At 50.7% G+C, this 15,667-nt stretch overlaps 2 protein-coding genes across 7 annotated transcripts; both read left to right on the forward strand.

Annotated features, from left to right (window-relative positions):
• The first annotated feature begins 1,366 nt into the window (after nt 1-1,366).
• On the forward strand, nt 1,367-11,143 carry FANCE (FA complementation group E). Of its 6 annotated transcripts, none has more exons than XM_037144348.2 (10): nt 1,367-1,891; nt 3,923-4,535; nt 5,061-5,105; nt 5,370-5,438; nt 5,748-5,891; nt 6,292-6,415; nt 6,537-6,672; nt 7,995-8,061; nt 9,163-9,288; nt 10,630-11,143. In XM_037144348.2, the coding sequence occupies exons 1-10, from the start codon at nt 1,644-1,646 to the stop codon at nt 10,729-10,731; spliced, it is 1,674 nt and encodes a 557-aa protein (XP_037000243.2). In that variant the 5' UTR covers nt 1,367-1,643; the 3' UTR covers nt 10,732-11,143. The 6 variants fall into 6 exon arrangements, with proteins under 6 accessions (XP_037000243.2, XP_037000244.2, XP_037000246.2 ...); XM_037144349.2 differs by having other exon boundaries at nt 6,594-6,672; XM_037144350.2 differs by lacking the exon at nt 1,367-1,891 and adding an exon at nt 1,903-2,749.
• Nucleotides 11,144-12,115: 972 nt separating this feature from the next.
• RPL10A (ribosomal protein L10a) lies at nt 12,116-14,497 on the forward strand. Its single transcript, XM_053669232.1, has 6 exons — nt 12,116-12,180; nt 12,519-12,593; nt 12,676-12,756; nt 13,111-13,259; nt 13,887-14,059; nt 14,294-14,497. The coding sequence occupies exons 1-6, from the start codon at nt 12,176-12,178 to the stop codon at nt 14,462-14,464; spliced, it is 654 nt and encodes a 217-aa protein (XP_053525207.1). The 5' UTR covers nt 12,116-12,175; the 3' UTR covers nt 14,465-14,497.
• The last annotated feature ends 1,170 nt before the right edge of the window (nt 14,498-15,667 follow it).

Consider the following 15,667-nt stretch of genomic DNA (forward strand, 5'->3'; position numbering starts at 1 on the left):
GAAGCTTCCCCACACCAACAAGCAATTCTCGGAGGACAACAGAGACGGAGAATTCAACTCAATTCTGATACCATCTTTGCGAAGATAGAATCAGATTCCACAGGTAAAGGGCTCGGTCCCACAGACCACCCTCCTCTTCAGAGGCCAGTTCGTGTGAACCCATGCTGTTACCTGTGCTTCTGACCCACCAGCCTCACACCAGAGGTCCCTGAGACCCTTTCTTTGTGTTCGATTAGTTTTGCTAGAACATCTTACAGAACTCAAGAAAACCTGTTTACTCATTATATTACCGATTTATTAGCCAGGGAATTAAATAACACAAATGAACAGCCAGGTGAGGAGATACATAGAATGAGGTCCCAAAGGAAGAAGCCTCTGCCTCCTGGAGTTTGGGGCCCAGCAAGGTGGAAGTGTTCTGATTCCTCAACGTGGAAGCTCAAGGAAGAAGGCCCAGGAGGTAATTCTTTCTGGGGGGTTTTATGAAGGCTTCACTTAGGAAGTCATGATTGACTAACTCATTGGCCACTGGTGATTAATTCAACCTCAAGCACTGCCCCTCGATTCCCTCAGTCAGGGGGTGGAACTGAAAGTTTGTTGAACCACATGATTGGCTCCTATTGGGTGGGATCCAAAAGTCACCTTATTAACATAACAAGAACGGCCTCTTCGGAAATTTCAAGGGGGTTGGGAGCTGTAAACTAGGAACTGTGGAAGACTAAGTATGTCTGCCGGGTAAATTTCAGTCATCTGAATGAACAAATATCTATGTATTTCTTAGAAGTCACAAGATTGCACCTCCTCTAACAAAGTTCCTTCAACTGAAACCCTGAGAAGTGGAGCCAATCCGGCCCCATATAAGCAATCAGAGCAAGGCTACTTCTTGCCTTTAGGAGGAAGTTCCAAGCAAGACCTTTGGCTATACAGAGGGCGTTAGCTTGTACTACGACCCCATTGTCAGGAATATTCGTACATAAAATATTTCTCTAGAGTACTAAAACCTAAGTGACGGCAGTTGATGGCCTGTGAAACAGGTGAAGTTATGGTGGGGTGGTAAATTGTGATCAAAGCCTATCTCAGAGCTCATGATCTACAAGCAACATGGGTGTCAACTAAAATTAAATAATGGTTGGATACGAAGTACAACAGGATCCCTGACGTCCTTTGTGCACCCCCGTTCTCAGTGGAGGACGGTTAAGGACCGCAGCCGAGGGCCCGCCCCTCCATCAAGGCGCGCCCTACCTCACTCTCCGGGGTGTGACCCCACCCACAAACAGACACCCCCCACCACCACGCCCTGTGGCCCTGCTGTTCCAGAGACACGCTCTCCCCCTTCCTTGTTCCCCTACTCTGTTCCCTTCACGCTCTTGTTGGCTCCGCCCCTTCCGGCCTGCCCTGCGCGGCACCCCCGGGCGAGCTTCTTGCATCTTTCTCTTTCTTACGGCACCGCATCTCAAATCCTGCTGCTCAAATCCTGCTGCGGTTGCGTTTTGAGCCCTGAGGAGGGAATGTGGCGGGCGCGGGAAGGTTCCTGCTGCGGCGTCCGGGCGAGTACTGGAGTTCTCATTTTCTCCAGGACTCGGAGCTGAGGCCCGAAACAGAACCGGAGCGGGTGGGCGGGAGGGGAGGCGACGCGGGTCCCAGGCATGGGGTCCCGGGACACAGCGCCCACTCCGGCTGAGAGCTCGGAACTGGCGCCCTGGGCTCCGCTGGAGGCCCCCGCCCGCCTCCTGCTGCAGGCGCTGCAGGCGGGGCCGGACGGGGCGCGGCGCGGCCTGGGGGTTCTGCGGATGCTGGGCAGCCGCGGCGGGGAGCCCTTGGCTTGGGGCCGCTTCCTGGAGGCGCTGTGCCGGGAGGAGGCCGTCACGGAGGGTCCAGACTGTCGGCTGCAGTTGTAAGTGGGCCGGTCGGCTGCTGGCGGAGCGCCCGGCTCCGCATTTCACCCTCCACTGTGGGTGAGGCAGGGGCTGGCGCCTCTTCCCTTCTCCAGAGGAGAAGCCGGAGGCTAGGTGAGGTTAATTCCCCCTAGCGAGAGGGTCCCTGCCGCGCACAGGTACTTCGTACCTACTGTGTGCCGGCCATTGCCGCGTACCTGGACGCAAGACTCGCCTTCTGCTGGTTGTAAATGAATAATTATGTCAGTGGGCTCAGATCGATCTTGATCGTACATTCATTCCATCTATGAAGAACTGATCTCGTACCTTTAGTATAGACATACTTAAGTACAAAGTATACACGTGTTAAAATACGTACATTGTAACGTAAACAAAAATTGAGATTTAAAATGAGATAAATGACAAACATCTGGCTGTGGTGGCTTTATATTTCGGTTTTCAAAGCATAACATACATTTTGCGGCGACATCACTTGCCTTAAGAACGGTGTTCTTCATCATTTCCAGTCTTGGGTGAATTCGAACTTTTCTTTTTTGCTTCTATGTGGCTGATAATTCCTACTAAGTGCAGAGGTGTCACCCCCGCCATTTTCTTATTTGGTTGTGATTCCGTTATCGGTATTCACTTTCTTTTCAGGCAGCCTTATAAGCCATGTGTCCATTTTGTAAAAGTTCTGTTTTTCTTAAAAAGAGTTAATACTGTACTCAAGTGCATTTAATTGTTATGCTAACTAAAATACACAGAAAGTTTAAAAATTCAGTGCCACCCGCAGCCTCTACGGGTGTGAAGAGCCGGCCTTCCTCTCGGAAACCCCTGCCTCAGAATCGGGCCAGGGCCAATCCACATATTAAATATTGGTAATATTTAATTTCTTGTGTTTTAAATAAGTCAAAACAGAAGTTTTTATATCTTCTTCACACAGTCCTCTTTAAGTTTATTTCAAGAGATAGGTCAGGAGAACTTTCAAAACCCCCAACTCGGAGGCTATAGAAATGCTTTCCAGTGGTCTGGATTTTTCTGCACAGAGTAAGGGGGGTGGGGACTTAACCTAAGGTCCCTGAATAGAACTGTACTTAAGTATCATTGGTTTCTTTTGTAATCATATATATTTTATTTTATACATTTAACACTTCTTCTGATAAGGGGGGTCCATGTACCAAAAAAAAACCCAAAAGGCTAAAAGCCTTTTAAATAGCGTCTTCCTCACCTCTCTACTCCCAAATATCCTTCTCCACAATTGATCATTTTTTTAAACCTCTACTCTAGTTTTCTCTCTCACTTAGTGTCGTTTTGCACAAAGAAAGTTGCTTTTTCTCTCTCATACGCATCCAAGAACCTGTGTGTGTGATGTCGAACAGCTCTTCAACGCTGTGCAGAGAGGAGCAAAGGCCTGATGGGTGGTGGGCTAGATGCACCCGTGACTTGCCACCCTGACAAACTTCGCGTCACGCAGCATCTGGATTTGTGCCCTCACAACATTATAGACAGCGACATTGCTATGTCCTCAGTAGCCCTTGCTTGTATCTGGACACTTATTCTCAGAGTTATTTCATTCAGTGAATGTGTACCTAGGGGCAGGTGCTGTGCTGGGTCTGGGACACAGGAAGGAGACATACCATCTGCCTCCCAAAACTCATTTTGGTGCGCGGAACATCAGGGTTGGGCAGATGTCACTGTGACTTCCAAGGGAATGCCAAGTGGAGCACAGGGCCCACGGACAGTATTGCAGAGCATCTTGGGGTATTTTTACATAAAGTTTGGGCAAGGACTTTTTTTTCTTTTTTATGTAAAACAAGCGTGAATTTTTGAGCTGAAATAGGAGGCGTCAAAGAGCAGGGCCCAGCATAGAATAGTAGATGCTCAGTGAACACTTGTTGGGTGACTCGTGCTGTCCCCCTCCATCCAGACTGACTCACAGGTACCTCCCAGCCCCTCATCTGTCCATTCCCATCTAGCCTCTAGCTCCGCCCAGTCTGCCCTGTGTTCCATTCAACAAGATCCTTAACCGCTTGCCTCCCTCTTCTACTCAGGAAACCATTGCTGCTGCGATTGCCTGTGTTATGCCAGCGGAACCTGATGTCCCTGCTGATGGCTGTTAGGCCATTGCTCCCTGAAAACAGACTGCTCCCTCTGCTGCAGATCATACGGCAGGACCCAAGCCCTGACCCTGACGCCTGGCTCCAGGCCCTAGGGAAATTGCTGGAAAGGGACCTGGGTGTTGGGGTCTTCACTGAGGGAGCGTCCCCACTGTCTAAAAGGTGCCAGACGCAGCTCCAAGACCTGTGTAGGCAGCTGGGTTCCGGCGGCAAGAGGATGAAGTTGGCCCAGTCTCCAGATGCTGAAGAGGAAAAAGAGGAGGACAAGGACTCCCAGCGGCCTAGGAAACGTAGAAAGGAGCCAGAAGAAGAGCCTGCCAGTCCTGAGAGGGAAAGGGCCCCCAAAAGGTTCCGGTGTTTGGAAAGGGAAGAAGAAGGTTATGAGGAGAAGAGAGGGGGACATGAGCCTTTGGAAACTCCAGCAGGTGGAGGAGGCACATCACCTGTTAAGAACCAGCCTGTCGGGGCTGAGCCCACCGAGTCTGGTCAGAGTCTGGAGGATGTGAAGGGACCAGCTGAGAGTTTGGAGTTGCCGAAAGCTATCCAGGTACAAGGGTGAGGAGGCTGGGTTTAGAGTGGTCCTTCAGGTAGGGGGTTTATCCAGGGTAAAAGCCGGATGGGACACTTTCTCAATTTGTCTATGGAGCAAGGGGCCGGAGGATGGGGTTAAGGGCCTGTAGTCTGCTCTACAGATTCTGGGGAAGGGAGTTAAGGGAGGTGGGTAGCCCTTGATCTAATGATCTGTAATTTGAGTTTCAAGGGTACCAGTCAAGAGGAGTGGCTCCAGAGCCACCCAGCCTGCCCTCCCAGCCTGTGGCCTGGGTCTACCCGCATTGGGGTGGATGCAGAGAAGACAAGTCTAGACAGCTGGATTTGCATGGCCTATGCCTACTTTGAATTCTTAAGCTTTTTTCAAGGCTTAGGCTTTATGTGCTTGGCACTCTTGTGTCATCTTTGCCTACTAGCTCCCACCAATTTGGGATCTTCTCAGGAGAGGGAGCTGAGGCTGGGCTCGAAGCCGTTCCCTACCTGTGTGGGTAGGGAATTGGCAGTGACTGACTCTCCATTACAGGACCAGGTTCCCAGGCTGCAGAAGCTGCTCAAGACCTTTGGGGAGGTGAGTGGCCCTCCCCTGTTCACCGTAGCCCCACACCTTCCTTGAGGCAGCCATGCTCAGGGAGGAGCCAGTGCAGTGAGGCACAGGGCATTTGGACTGGAGGTCCGAGGGCAGTCACTGCAGGGCATTTCCAGGCCCAGGTACAGATATTTTGTCTGGTAGCACCTTCCTGAGTCCTCAGCCACCTACTCCAGTCAAAGGGGTGGCCTCAGTGACTTGTCATCAAGCACTCTGCCAGCCCTAACACAGGGTTTGCCTTCCCAGGGGTTGGAGGGGCTGGAGAGCGGCCCCCCAGCTGAACTGCGACTTCTCCATGAATGCAGTCCCAGCCAGGTGAGTCCAGAAAGATTGCCTGGACCTGAGGTTACATCCCCTCTCCCCAGCTCTTCCATTTAACTTCATGTTTCCCTGCCTCATGTGGCATTTCAGTAGGGGATTTTTTTTTTTTTTTTTGGTCTCTTGTCTCTCAAGCGAGGGTCACCCTGAGTGGTTTTTTTAACCCTTGACTCCACCCGGGAGGCAGCTCTCCCAGCCTTACCTGCCCCTAGGTGTCCTTGCCCTACCCCTCTGCTGCCCAGTTGGCTTGAGACAGCCTAGCAGAGGCACATGGAATGTCCCCCTGTCCTCCCTCCTACCTGGCAGATGGACCTGCTCTGTGCCCAGCTGCAGCTCCCCCAGCTCTCAGACACAGGCCTTCTGCAGCTCTGCACCTGGCTGCTGTCCCTTTCACCAGATCTCAGCCTCGGCAGTGCTGCGGTGCTGGCCAGGAACCTCTTCCTTGGACGGGTAGGTGCACTGGGTGCACTCAGACTGCCAGGCCCAGGCGGGGAGAGCCTGAGCCCTCAGAAGGGTGATGTTTGGGAGGGGGTGTTCCAGCTTTGCAGGCATCGGGCCTGTCCAGGCCGCCTGGGGCAAGAGAAGGGCATGGGCCCCTGGGCCCTCTACCCCCATGGTATGTAATTCCTCCTTGAACTTCAGACCATTCCAGAAGGATTTGGGCTCAGGGATTTGGGACCTGGGGAAGAGAGCTATGTGTCTTTTCCAGTGGGTGGTCCATGTGAGTCCTAGATAAAAGAACTTTTTCCCTCTGTAACATATATCACTATCTGAAATATGTATCTGCTAAACATTTATGGAAGGCAAGAAGAAATGAATTTGATAGTATTTTCCTCTCCATTGGCTGTAGATCCTCTCCTTGACTTCCTCAGCCTCCCGCCTGCTCGCAACTTCCCTGACTTCCTTCTGTGCCAAGTATACCCACGCCGTCTGCAGAGCCCTGCTAGGCCCCATTCTCCGGTCCCCAGAAGCAGGTAATTCTGGAAACAGCCTTCACCCCAGCGTGACCCTGGCAGGAGCTGGGCATCCAACAAGTAAAACCGGTTACTTCCCTGATGGTGCCCTATAATGAACTGAGCGTTCTGTTCTCTGCAGTCCCACCCTCTCCTGCCACTTTGTCCAGACTTTCCCCATCTGCTGTCCCCTGCCCAGGTCCCGCTCAAACAGAGTTATTGTGTTGCCTTATGAAGGACGAGGCCCTGGAGCCAGACAGGCAGCTTCTAGTCCTCGGGTGAGTGTACAGGCCCCCACGCCCCCTCCCACCTTCTCCCCCTGACCAGTCTGCTCCCGGCTTGTGGAGTTGGAGCCCCTGGGCACCAGTCCCTGTGCCCAAAAGATTGGAGGCACCCCTCCTGCTGCTGTGTGAGCCTGACCGGTGCCTTCCCCCCTGGGCTGTGCAGTCTGCTGTTCTGAGCCCTTCCCAAGCCCAGGGTTTCAGTCTTCCTGCCTGGTGCCTTGCAGGAGGCAGGGAAGAGGCTGGTGGTCCCTGCTGTTGAGTAGTTCACAGTGTAGTTGGAAGTTGGCTCTGTAGTGAGGAGCACTGGCTTGGACTCAGACGCTAAGACATGGTTATAAATCTCAACTTTGCTTTTTTTTTAATGTGTAATTCAATAAGAAGCTCTTGGAGCTTTATTTGAAAAATGGGCATAATACTCACTATGTAGGATTTTTCTAGATATTAAATGTGATAATTCATACAAAGATCTCAGTACAGTACCTGGCACTTGGTAAATGCTAAGAAATTGTTATTTAATTGGAATTAAAAAATTGGGGAGTCAACACAATTTTAATTTCTACACAGACATGTAGAAATAATGAGTAGGCAAGACCCCATTGGATACCAACATGAAATGCAACATGCTGAGTATAATATGAGTAGGGGACAGTCTCAAAAATAATATTAGCCTCCACATACTGAGCACTGTCTTGGTGCCTTAGGTTCATTATCTCAGTTAGTCTCCATGCCGCCTGGTGAGGTGGGTGCTGCCGTTGCCTTAAAGGTGCTCCAAGAGATTAAGGGATGTATCCAGAGGTCACATGGTGAGCAAGAAAGGCTTGGGATCATACCCAAGTCTGGCACCCCAGGAAGCCACGCTGTCTGTGTGACATGTCGCCTTTCCAGACTAGCTGAGGACCTCGCGGGGGACAGGAAGCAGAGCTGGAGAGGACCCCGCTGTGGGTGGAGCCCCATGGGGAAGGCTCCCCTGCTGCAGGAGGCCTGGTGTGTGTCATCCACCCATCATTAGGTTCCCTGGGTCACCCTCAGCTTTTGTACTCAGGGTGTGTTCTTGACTCCTGGTTATTTTTTAGGGGACCCTCATACACCCCACTGCTAAATCCATTGTCCGCTCCCAGGGTCTTGGGTTGTGGCCTTCCCAGCACTGAATATGGGCTCTGCCACAGTGGCTACAGGGCAGCCAGTAGAGTTGGGGGGTCTGACTCCTTCCTCTGGTGACAGGGATCTTGGCCTTGCCCTGCCTTCAGGTAGGAGCAGTAGATACCCAGGCTTGGGTGAGGCCAGGCTTAACCAACAAGAGGCCCTGTGCTTTATAGACAGATCTTGGAGTTGCCCTGGAAGGAGCAGACTTTCTTGGTGTTGCAGTCACTCCTGGAACGGCAGGTGGGCAGGGTGCCTTGGGGAAGAGTGGATGAAGAAGTGCTGTAGGGCTGTGGACGGGTGGGGGGAGGGCATGAGTTTCTGAACCTTTCTGTGATGGAGGGGCAGGGAGGACTGCTGCCCTACAGCAGGGGGCGGGGACAGCCCTACAGTCCCTGCCTAGGCTGTGGCTGTGGGAGAGTCCTGGGGCTTAAAGGCTGGTAGTGGAGAGCTAACTGCCTGGTAAATCCCATCAGTGCCTTTTACAGGCTCTGGAGCTTTGGGGATGGACTGTCTGATGTGTGTGTGTGTATACATTTAGTTTTATCTCTGAAGAGGTAATACATTTATATGTTCACAATTTTGGAAGCTCAAAAAGATAACAGTGATATTCCCCAGCCACAGATTCCCCTCTCCAGGGTGAATGGTGTTATTAGTTTGGGGGGATTCCTCCCAGAGATGCTCTGTATCTACGAGGATGCAGGTATAAATGCACCCTTCCTTCGCTTTTTACACAGATGGTAACAGCAAGCTTGGTGCTCTGTAGTTTGCTTTATTCACTTAACATTATATTTTGACAATTTTTCCATATTAGTACCTAAACTTCTGCCACATTTGTTCATAGCCTAGGTGTTGACCTAACCTCATTATGCCTCAGCTTCCTCATCTACTAAAGGGAGTGATCATAGCACCCACCACAAAAGACTGTGGTGAAGTTTAAATGGGGTAATTGGTGTAAAGTGCTCAAGTGTGCCTGGTACGTAATAATGTTCATTAAGTTATTATTATGAAGAGCTGTTCTTATGCTGGCAGTACTACTCCTGTGTATCTGTAACCACTAAGCCAGGCTAGGGATCCCTGGCCTCCCTTGATTCTAATCTGAACCTTTGCAAAGGTTACCACGATTTTCTGAGACCTAGGTGCCAGCGTATGTGTGTTATCTCATTTAATCCTTTTCACAGCCTTCAGAGTTAGATTTTATGAGTCCCATTTTATAGATGTAGAAACTGAGGCTTAGTTCGGTTAAGTGATCTGCACAGGGTCACCTAGTTAAGAAGTGGTGGGCCTGGGAATTAACCGTGAGTCCTTTTCTTGTGTTACTGTCTTAAATCCCAATGTGTGCAGGTGGAGATGACCCCTGAGAAGTTCGGTGTGTTGATGGAGAGGCTCTGTAAAGAGGGGCTGGCAGCCACCACGTCCATGGCCTATGCCAAGCTCATGCTGACAGTGATGACCAAGTATCAGGCTAGTGTGAGTGCTGACAGGGCCACAAGGGCTGGTCCTGCTGCTCTGAACCTGCATGACGGTATACATGTGTTTGCCAGGGAGAAAGCTTTGAATGTTAGCCAAGGAACCCACAAGTTCAAGCCCAGGACTAGCCGTGAGAGCTGAGGTCGGGATGAGGTTGGCTAAAACACTGAGAGCTGATACTTGCATAGCTCTTGCTATATCTCAGGAACTGCTCTAAGTCCTTTACCAGTGTTAACTCGCTGGTTCCTTACATGCCTTAGCACTATGAGAAGATATTATTAGCTCCATTTTATAGAAAAAGAAACTGAGACTCAGAATGGTTAAAGTAACTTGTCCAAGGTCACCTTGCCAAGCTGTGGTAGCATCTTACAAAAGGTCCTGTAGGGTATGGTGAGGAGCTTGGACTTTATCTTTTTTTCCCTAAGATTTTATTTATTTATTTATTTTTGGAGAGAGGGGAAGGGAGGTAGAAAGAGAGGGAGAAAAACCATTGTGTGGTTCCCTCATGTGCACCCCATACTGGGGACCTGGCCCACAACCCAGGCATGTGCCCTGACTGGGAATCAAAGTGGCGACCCTTAGGTTCATAGGTCAGCGCTCAGTCTACTGAGCCACACCAGCCAGAGCTGGACTTTTATCTTGAAGGCCAGGTATTCCTGGCTGTGGACTCTTTTTACCTTTTTCTTGAGAGTCACAGACCCATTTGATGATTTGATAAAAGCTATAACTCCTCCCAGAAAAAAAAGTGAATACCTGAATGCACGCCTTGTGAACACATATCAGGAGGCTCCTGGACCCTTTAGAACAGATTCTGGAAGGACCTCCAATAGGAGGCCTCAGGAGGTATCCCAGGGCCTTCAGCTGGTCAGGTTTGCATTTTGTAAAGAAACCTCTGGCCTCTTTAAGGAGCGGGGATTAGAGAGTGAAGATACAGGATTGACACCTATTGAGGTTGTTGCAACAGGTTAGGGAAGGAAAAGTGGCCCATAAGGAAGGTGGCATTTGCAGTGACTGTCTCTGAACACAGTCTCCTCATCTGTAACTAGGAGGAATTTATGAACTAATGTGCATAATGTACTGCCACATAGTAAGCACTCAGTTGTCAGTTGTTATTAATATGGCTGACTTAGCAAGTTGTGCAGTTAGTACCCAGGTCCACCTGAATCCAAAGACTTTGCTTCACTATAGTGAAATAATGGGGTTCAATTGCTCAGGGAGTCATTGCTTCCCTCCATCATCCTTAAGTCCTAGATTCCTCCCCTTTTTGAGTAGAGCCCAGGGTCAGATGGGAGGGGAGAGATCAGCAGCTGGAGTCCTGACACAGTTCTTCCTTCTCCCTAGATCACTGAGACCCAGAGGCTGGGCCTGGCCATACCCCTATCACTCAACACCACTTTCCTGAGAAAGTCCCTGCAGGCCTCGCTGAGACATCTGGCCCCCTGACCTTCCACCAGGGTCCACTCTCCTAGAGCTCTGTCACCAGCTTCCTGAAGGATACTTCTGCCCTCAGCCCCTCTCCCCACCCCTTGCCTGAGCCTGTCCGTCCCAGGCATCAACTGCCTGCTGTTCCAGGCGGCAGAGAGGCCATCTTGCCCTCCCAAGCAGCAGCACCAGCGTGCCGGGCTGAGGGGGCTGGATTTCCAAGGGCTGCCGACCCTGGCTCACTCCTTGTCACTTCTACCTCAGAAACTTTCCTGTGAGCCCCAGTAGGATCACAGCAGACACAGAATAGACCAAGATGCTCTGGGGGCCCTGTGTGCTCAGCATGCGCTCCAGTGTGTGTTGTGATCCTTTGTACTGTTCAGGCCTGAATAATGATTTATCAGTGGTGTTTAATAAAAAGTGAAAAACTCAACAGTGTCTTACTAGAAGCAGTCTCTGCATTCCTATTAACTCTGTTGAAAGTCAACAGTTATTTGTTGAAAGTCAACTCACCAGCACCCCTTGCCACCATTCCACCCTGCCCAGTGACAAGGAGCATTTTTCCCTAGAGAAATGTTCTGTAGAGGAAGGTGGTAGAGTTCTGAGGTTTATTCATTCATATTCTGTGAGGCAGGTAATGTGTGATACCACTTACCCCAACCCTATTAGCTGTCTGTTGAATGGGGGAGATGGATAGCAACCAAGGTGTGTGTGTGTGTGGGGGGGGGGGGCAGGCTTGAAGTTGGGAGTGACACGGTCGAGTTGGGGAAAGCTTTTCTGTAGAAGACATTTGAGTACGGATAGAGGGGTCCGGTTACTGTGGGCTGAAAAGAGGATGTGGCCTATGGAACATGAAAAGGCAGAAAGGCTGTGCAATATTGTGGGTGTGGGTGTTTTACACCTATAGCACCTGGGTAGGCACCTTGGTCATAGTAAACACAGGTAGATGTTACTGAAGCAACTGTGAGGGTCAAGAACACAACTTTTATTGACATGCCCCTTCTCACAACTCCCCCGTATTAGAGCAAGATGACTGACAGAGAGAGGTCAGGAGATATGTGGGGACGGTAGGAGGAAGTGGGCAGAAGTCTGAAGATAAACGTGCAAGAATTGCACCCTCTCACCCTCTCAGCGGCCTAATATATGTGACTTCTGAAGCTCAAGCCCTGGACCTAGCCTCTTTCTTACGGGCCTGGGAAGCTGCTGCCGCAAACGAGGACGGAGTCTCAACGTGCGGCAGAGCATGCAGGACTGCGGCGTCCGAAGTGGTTCGGGCGCTGATCTAGCGGTGCCAGGAGCGGCAGCGCCCTCCAGCGGCCGCAGTCGCCGGAGCTCCCGAAGATGAAGGGGCCAACCGCAATCTAGAGGGAAGCCGCAAGGCATTTCTCGCGAGAACAAGAGCCCTATTTGAACGCATGCGCGAGTAGAGGTAGTTCTTTTTCCGGTTTCTGCTGCGTAAGGAGTCATGAGGTGAGTGATATTTAGGGTCCTATCTGTTTTCATCCACGTCTTCAGGCGCCTCCGTGGGGAAGGAGACCCCATGGATGACACTGGGGGGTCCCTGCCCTTTATTGCTGCGGCGCATTTCTTGCCGGTCGTCCGTCTGCAGCACCCGTGTTCAAATTCTTGCGCCAAGCCCGGCCGCCAGTGGGGTCCCTGTTTCCCGGGGCCCGCATCTGGTTCTCGAACCCAAATCTAACCTGGTGTCCGCAAACCCCCATTCGCTAAGTCTGAGGTGGCTCTCCACGTGGAGGGTGTTGCTCCGCGGCACCCGGGTCCTGAGCGCGGGTCTTGATTCTGTCTCACAGCAGCAAAGTTTCCCGCGACACCCTCTACGAGGCGGTGCGGGAAGTCCTGCACGGGAACCAGCGCAAGCGCCGGAAGTAAGCGCGGGCCTCCGCGGGAGGGCAGCCCCTGGGGGGTTTGGGGAGACGCGGGCCGCAAGCTGACTTGTTACTTTCTAAGGTTTTTGGAGACGGTGGAGTTGCAGATCAGCTTGAAGAACTATGACCCCCAGAAGGACAAACGCTTCTCGGGCACCGTCAGGTTGGCACCGTTCTGACCCCACCCAGCCCTCAGTGCCCCGGTGTCAGGCTCTCGTCTCGAGGCTGCCGTTGAGTCCGAGGGGAACAGGCACACGCGGCACTGAAGTGCCTGGGTAGTCCAGACCCCCTGCTCCGTGCAGGCGCGGCTGGACGGACCCCCACCCTGGGTCTTAAAACAAGAGGGGAGGCGTGGGGAGGCCTTGGCCGAGCCCGCCGGCTAGTTTGAGAAGCCAGACTAGTTGTCGGTGAACGTGGACGCTCTGGGTAAGGCTCAGTGGCTGCTGCTGTCCCAGACCCGTTCACCTGCTGTGCGATTCAGAGCCGAGGGTGACCTGTCCTGTCCCCACAACCGCAGGCTTAAGTCCACCCCCCGTCCCAAGTTCTCCGTGTGTGTTCTGGGGGACCAGCAGCACTGCGATGAGGCCAAGGCCGTGGACATCCCCCACATGGACATTGAGGCGCTGAAGAAACTCAACAAGAATAAGAAACTGGTCAAGAAGCTGGGTGAGTGTGGGGATGCGGTGTGGACGGACAAGTGGTAGAAAAGAGGCACTTCCACCATACGGACTTTAAAATAAGGAGGGTGGAATTGTGACCAAAAGGGTGTGCTGTGGTTGGTAAACTTGAGTTAGGAAAGCTCAATTTATATTTGTTTTGAGAATTGAATTTTACTATAAGGGAGGGGAGCTGGGTGGTGGTTTTTCCTAAACAGGTGAGATCTGTTGACTAGTCGAGTGCTGGTGTCCTGAATTGTAATTTCCACTTCAAGCTCCAATTTAATTTCTTTTGAATCTGTGCTGTAAACATTTTACAGGTAGGAAAGGGATACCCAAGTTGTCATATAGTGAGGAAGTAGAGAGGTGGGATTAACCAGAGTGTGATTTTCCATTGCAACATGGGATATGGGTCATCCTGGGCTTTTGGTGCGAGGTTTTCTGTGAATGTTGGACCAGTAAATGTCCAAAGGGTGGGGATGATTACATTGGAGTGAGGAGAGGATTCAAGAGACTTGGTACTTGCATGGGGGGAGAGTGCTGGTTAGGGGCCACTTCTGTGGTTGGTTTCCAGAACCCTGTGTGGAAGTCAGCCTTTCAGGGCTCTAAGCATGCAATGCATTACTCCCTTTACTAGCCAAGAAGTATGATGCCTTTTTGGCTTCGGAGTCTCTGATCAAGCAGATCCCACGAATCCTGGGCCCAGGCCTGAATAAGGCTGGCAAGTTCCCTTCCTTGTTGACCCACAATGAGAACATGGTGGCCAAAGTTGATGAAGTCAAATCCACAATTAAGTTCCAGATGAAGAAGGTACGGAGGTCTGGCTGGATTCATGGGTTCAGCCATGGTAACAGGTGGGAGGGTCCTGGAGCTTGCCCACATTCTCTAAATAAGAGCCCCGGTTTGCATTTTTCTGATACTTAAGATAGCCCCCATATTCCCTGGCCTGGGGCTAGAGGGTGGGCCATCTGCCTTGTATATGTTTCCAGTCTTCCCATGTTCTCTTCATCTAGATACCAACCTGTGACTGTCTTCTCCCCACAGGTGCTGTGTCTGGCAGTGGCTGTTGGCCACGTGAAGATGACAGATGATGAGCTTGTGTACAACATCCACTTAGCTGTCAATTTCCTGGTGTCACTACTCAAAAAGAACTGGCAGAACGTCCGGGCTTTGTATATCAAGAGCACCATGGGCAAGCCCCAGCGTCTGTACTAAGGCACAGCTTAATAAACCATACTGGCACCATTAGTTGTGTCTGCTTGTGACTGGGGCGGGGGGGGGGGGGGCAGGTGCTCTGGAAGTTGAGGTTACGTACCACAGCATAGTGATGGGTACCCATTTTACCCATACTGTCCTCAAAACTGCAGTCTTACTCTGATCTCAGGTGTCCGTGACCTGTGGTGGTATAGTTGCTAACTAGGACTGAAGCTTTCCTAATAACCTTCCTGGGCAGGACTCCAGCCTCTGTGCTCCTGGAGCTCACTAGTGGAGACGCTTCGTACTGAGGATCTTGACTCAGCTCTCAGCGGCATGCTTAATGTGTGCCTTGTGTATTACGTTCTTTGTATACGGTTGGTTGGTTGGTTTTTTGTTTCTTACTCCGAATCCTGCACTTGGGATCTTGGTCTGTAGGGTCACAGATTTGTTACAAATGCATATTGGGTTCCTTGATGCTTCTGACAGGAGCAGTCCACAAACCCTGAGAAGTTGGTCTAATATTTGCTTGCCTGACCATACATTGAATACCCTATGTTTAAGGTACTGTTTTATTGTGTAATATTTTTAGGAAAATACAATGTATTTTGTGGACCCTGCTGATCTTTTTTTAGGGGAGTAATAGGTGGGATTGGGCTATGGAAATCTCCAGGCTCTGCCCTCTTCCCCGACTGGAGGGATTTGTGCTGGGAAAGTGGCTTGCTGTACTGGCCAACAACTGTGACTTTGGTAAGTAAAGTCAATTGGTCATCCCACTGATTTTAATCGAGCTGAAAGGCTAACCCAAAGCATAAAGAAAAATGCACCTTCTCAAAACAAGATTTGTCTGGCCTTTTTAAAACTAAACTATAAGGTTCTCACCAAAGACCTTGAGCAGTTTCTTTACCATTTAAGCATTTGCAAAATTGGCAGGTAAAATAGCTACATGGAATCAGATGAGCCATGAATTTTGGTTCTGGAGGTAGGCCTAGCTCTGGTCTTGAAGCATTAGGAGTAATGGAATAGGCTTGTTGAGTGATGTTCCCTTACCTAAGGAGGGGGAAACGGCTATAAAATTAGGGCCCGATTTTATTGAAGTTTGTGCATAGTAGAGATGGAAGCTTATGTAAAATTTGACCATATTTAACTCAGTGAAATAATTTTTATTTTGGAATTTCTGAAGTTCTATAATCTGTCATCAATGTGGAGGGCAATACTTAAAAA

Source organism: Artibeus jamaicensis, unplaced genomic scaffold, assembly GCF_021234435.1.
Source record: "Artibeus jamaicensis isolate MK-2021 breed Jamaican fruit bat unplaced genomic scaffold, CSHL_Jam_final contig_1539, whole genome shotgun sequence".
NCBI lineage: Eukaryota > Metazoa > Chordata > Mammalia > Chiroptera > Phyllostomidae > Artibeus > Artibeus jamaicensis.

Coding starts and splice junctions, on each gene's coding strand:
- FANCE (XM_037144348.2), top strand. CDS start 1,644: ATGGGGTCCCGGGACACAGCGCCCACTCCGGCTGAGAGCTCGGAACTG. Junction 5,106..5,369: donor TGCTCAAGACCTTTGGGGAG/GTGAGTGGCCCT, acceptor TTGCCTTCCCAG/GGGTTGGAGGGGCTGGAGAG. Junction 6,673..7,994: donor AGGCAGCTTCTAGTCCTCGG/GTGAGTGTACAG, acceptor TGTGCTTTATAG/ACAGATCTTGGAGTTGCCCT.
- RPL10A (XM_053669232.1), top strand. Junction 12,757..13,110: donor CGCTTCTCGGGCACCGTCAG/GTTGGCACCGTT, acceptor CCACAACCGCAG/GCTTAAGTCCACCCCCCGTC. Junction 14,060..14,293: donor TTAAGTTCCAGATGAAGAAG/GTACGGAGGTCT, acceptor TTCTCCCCACAG/GTGCTGTGTCTGGCAGTGGC.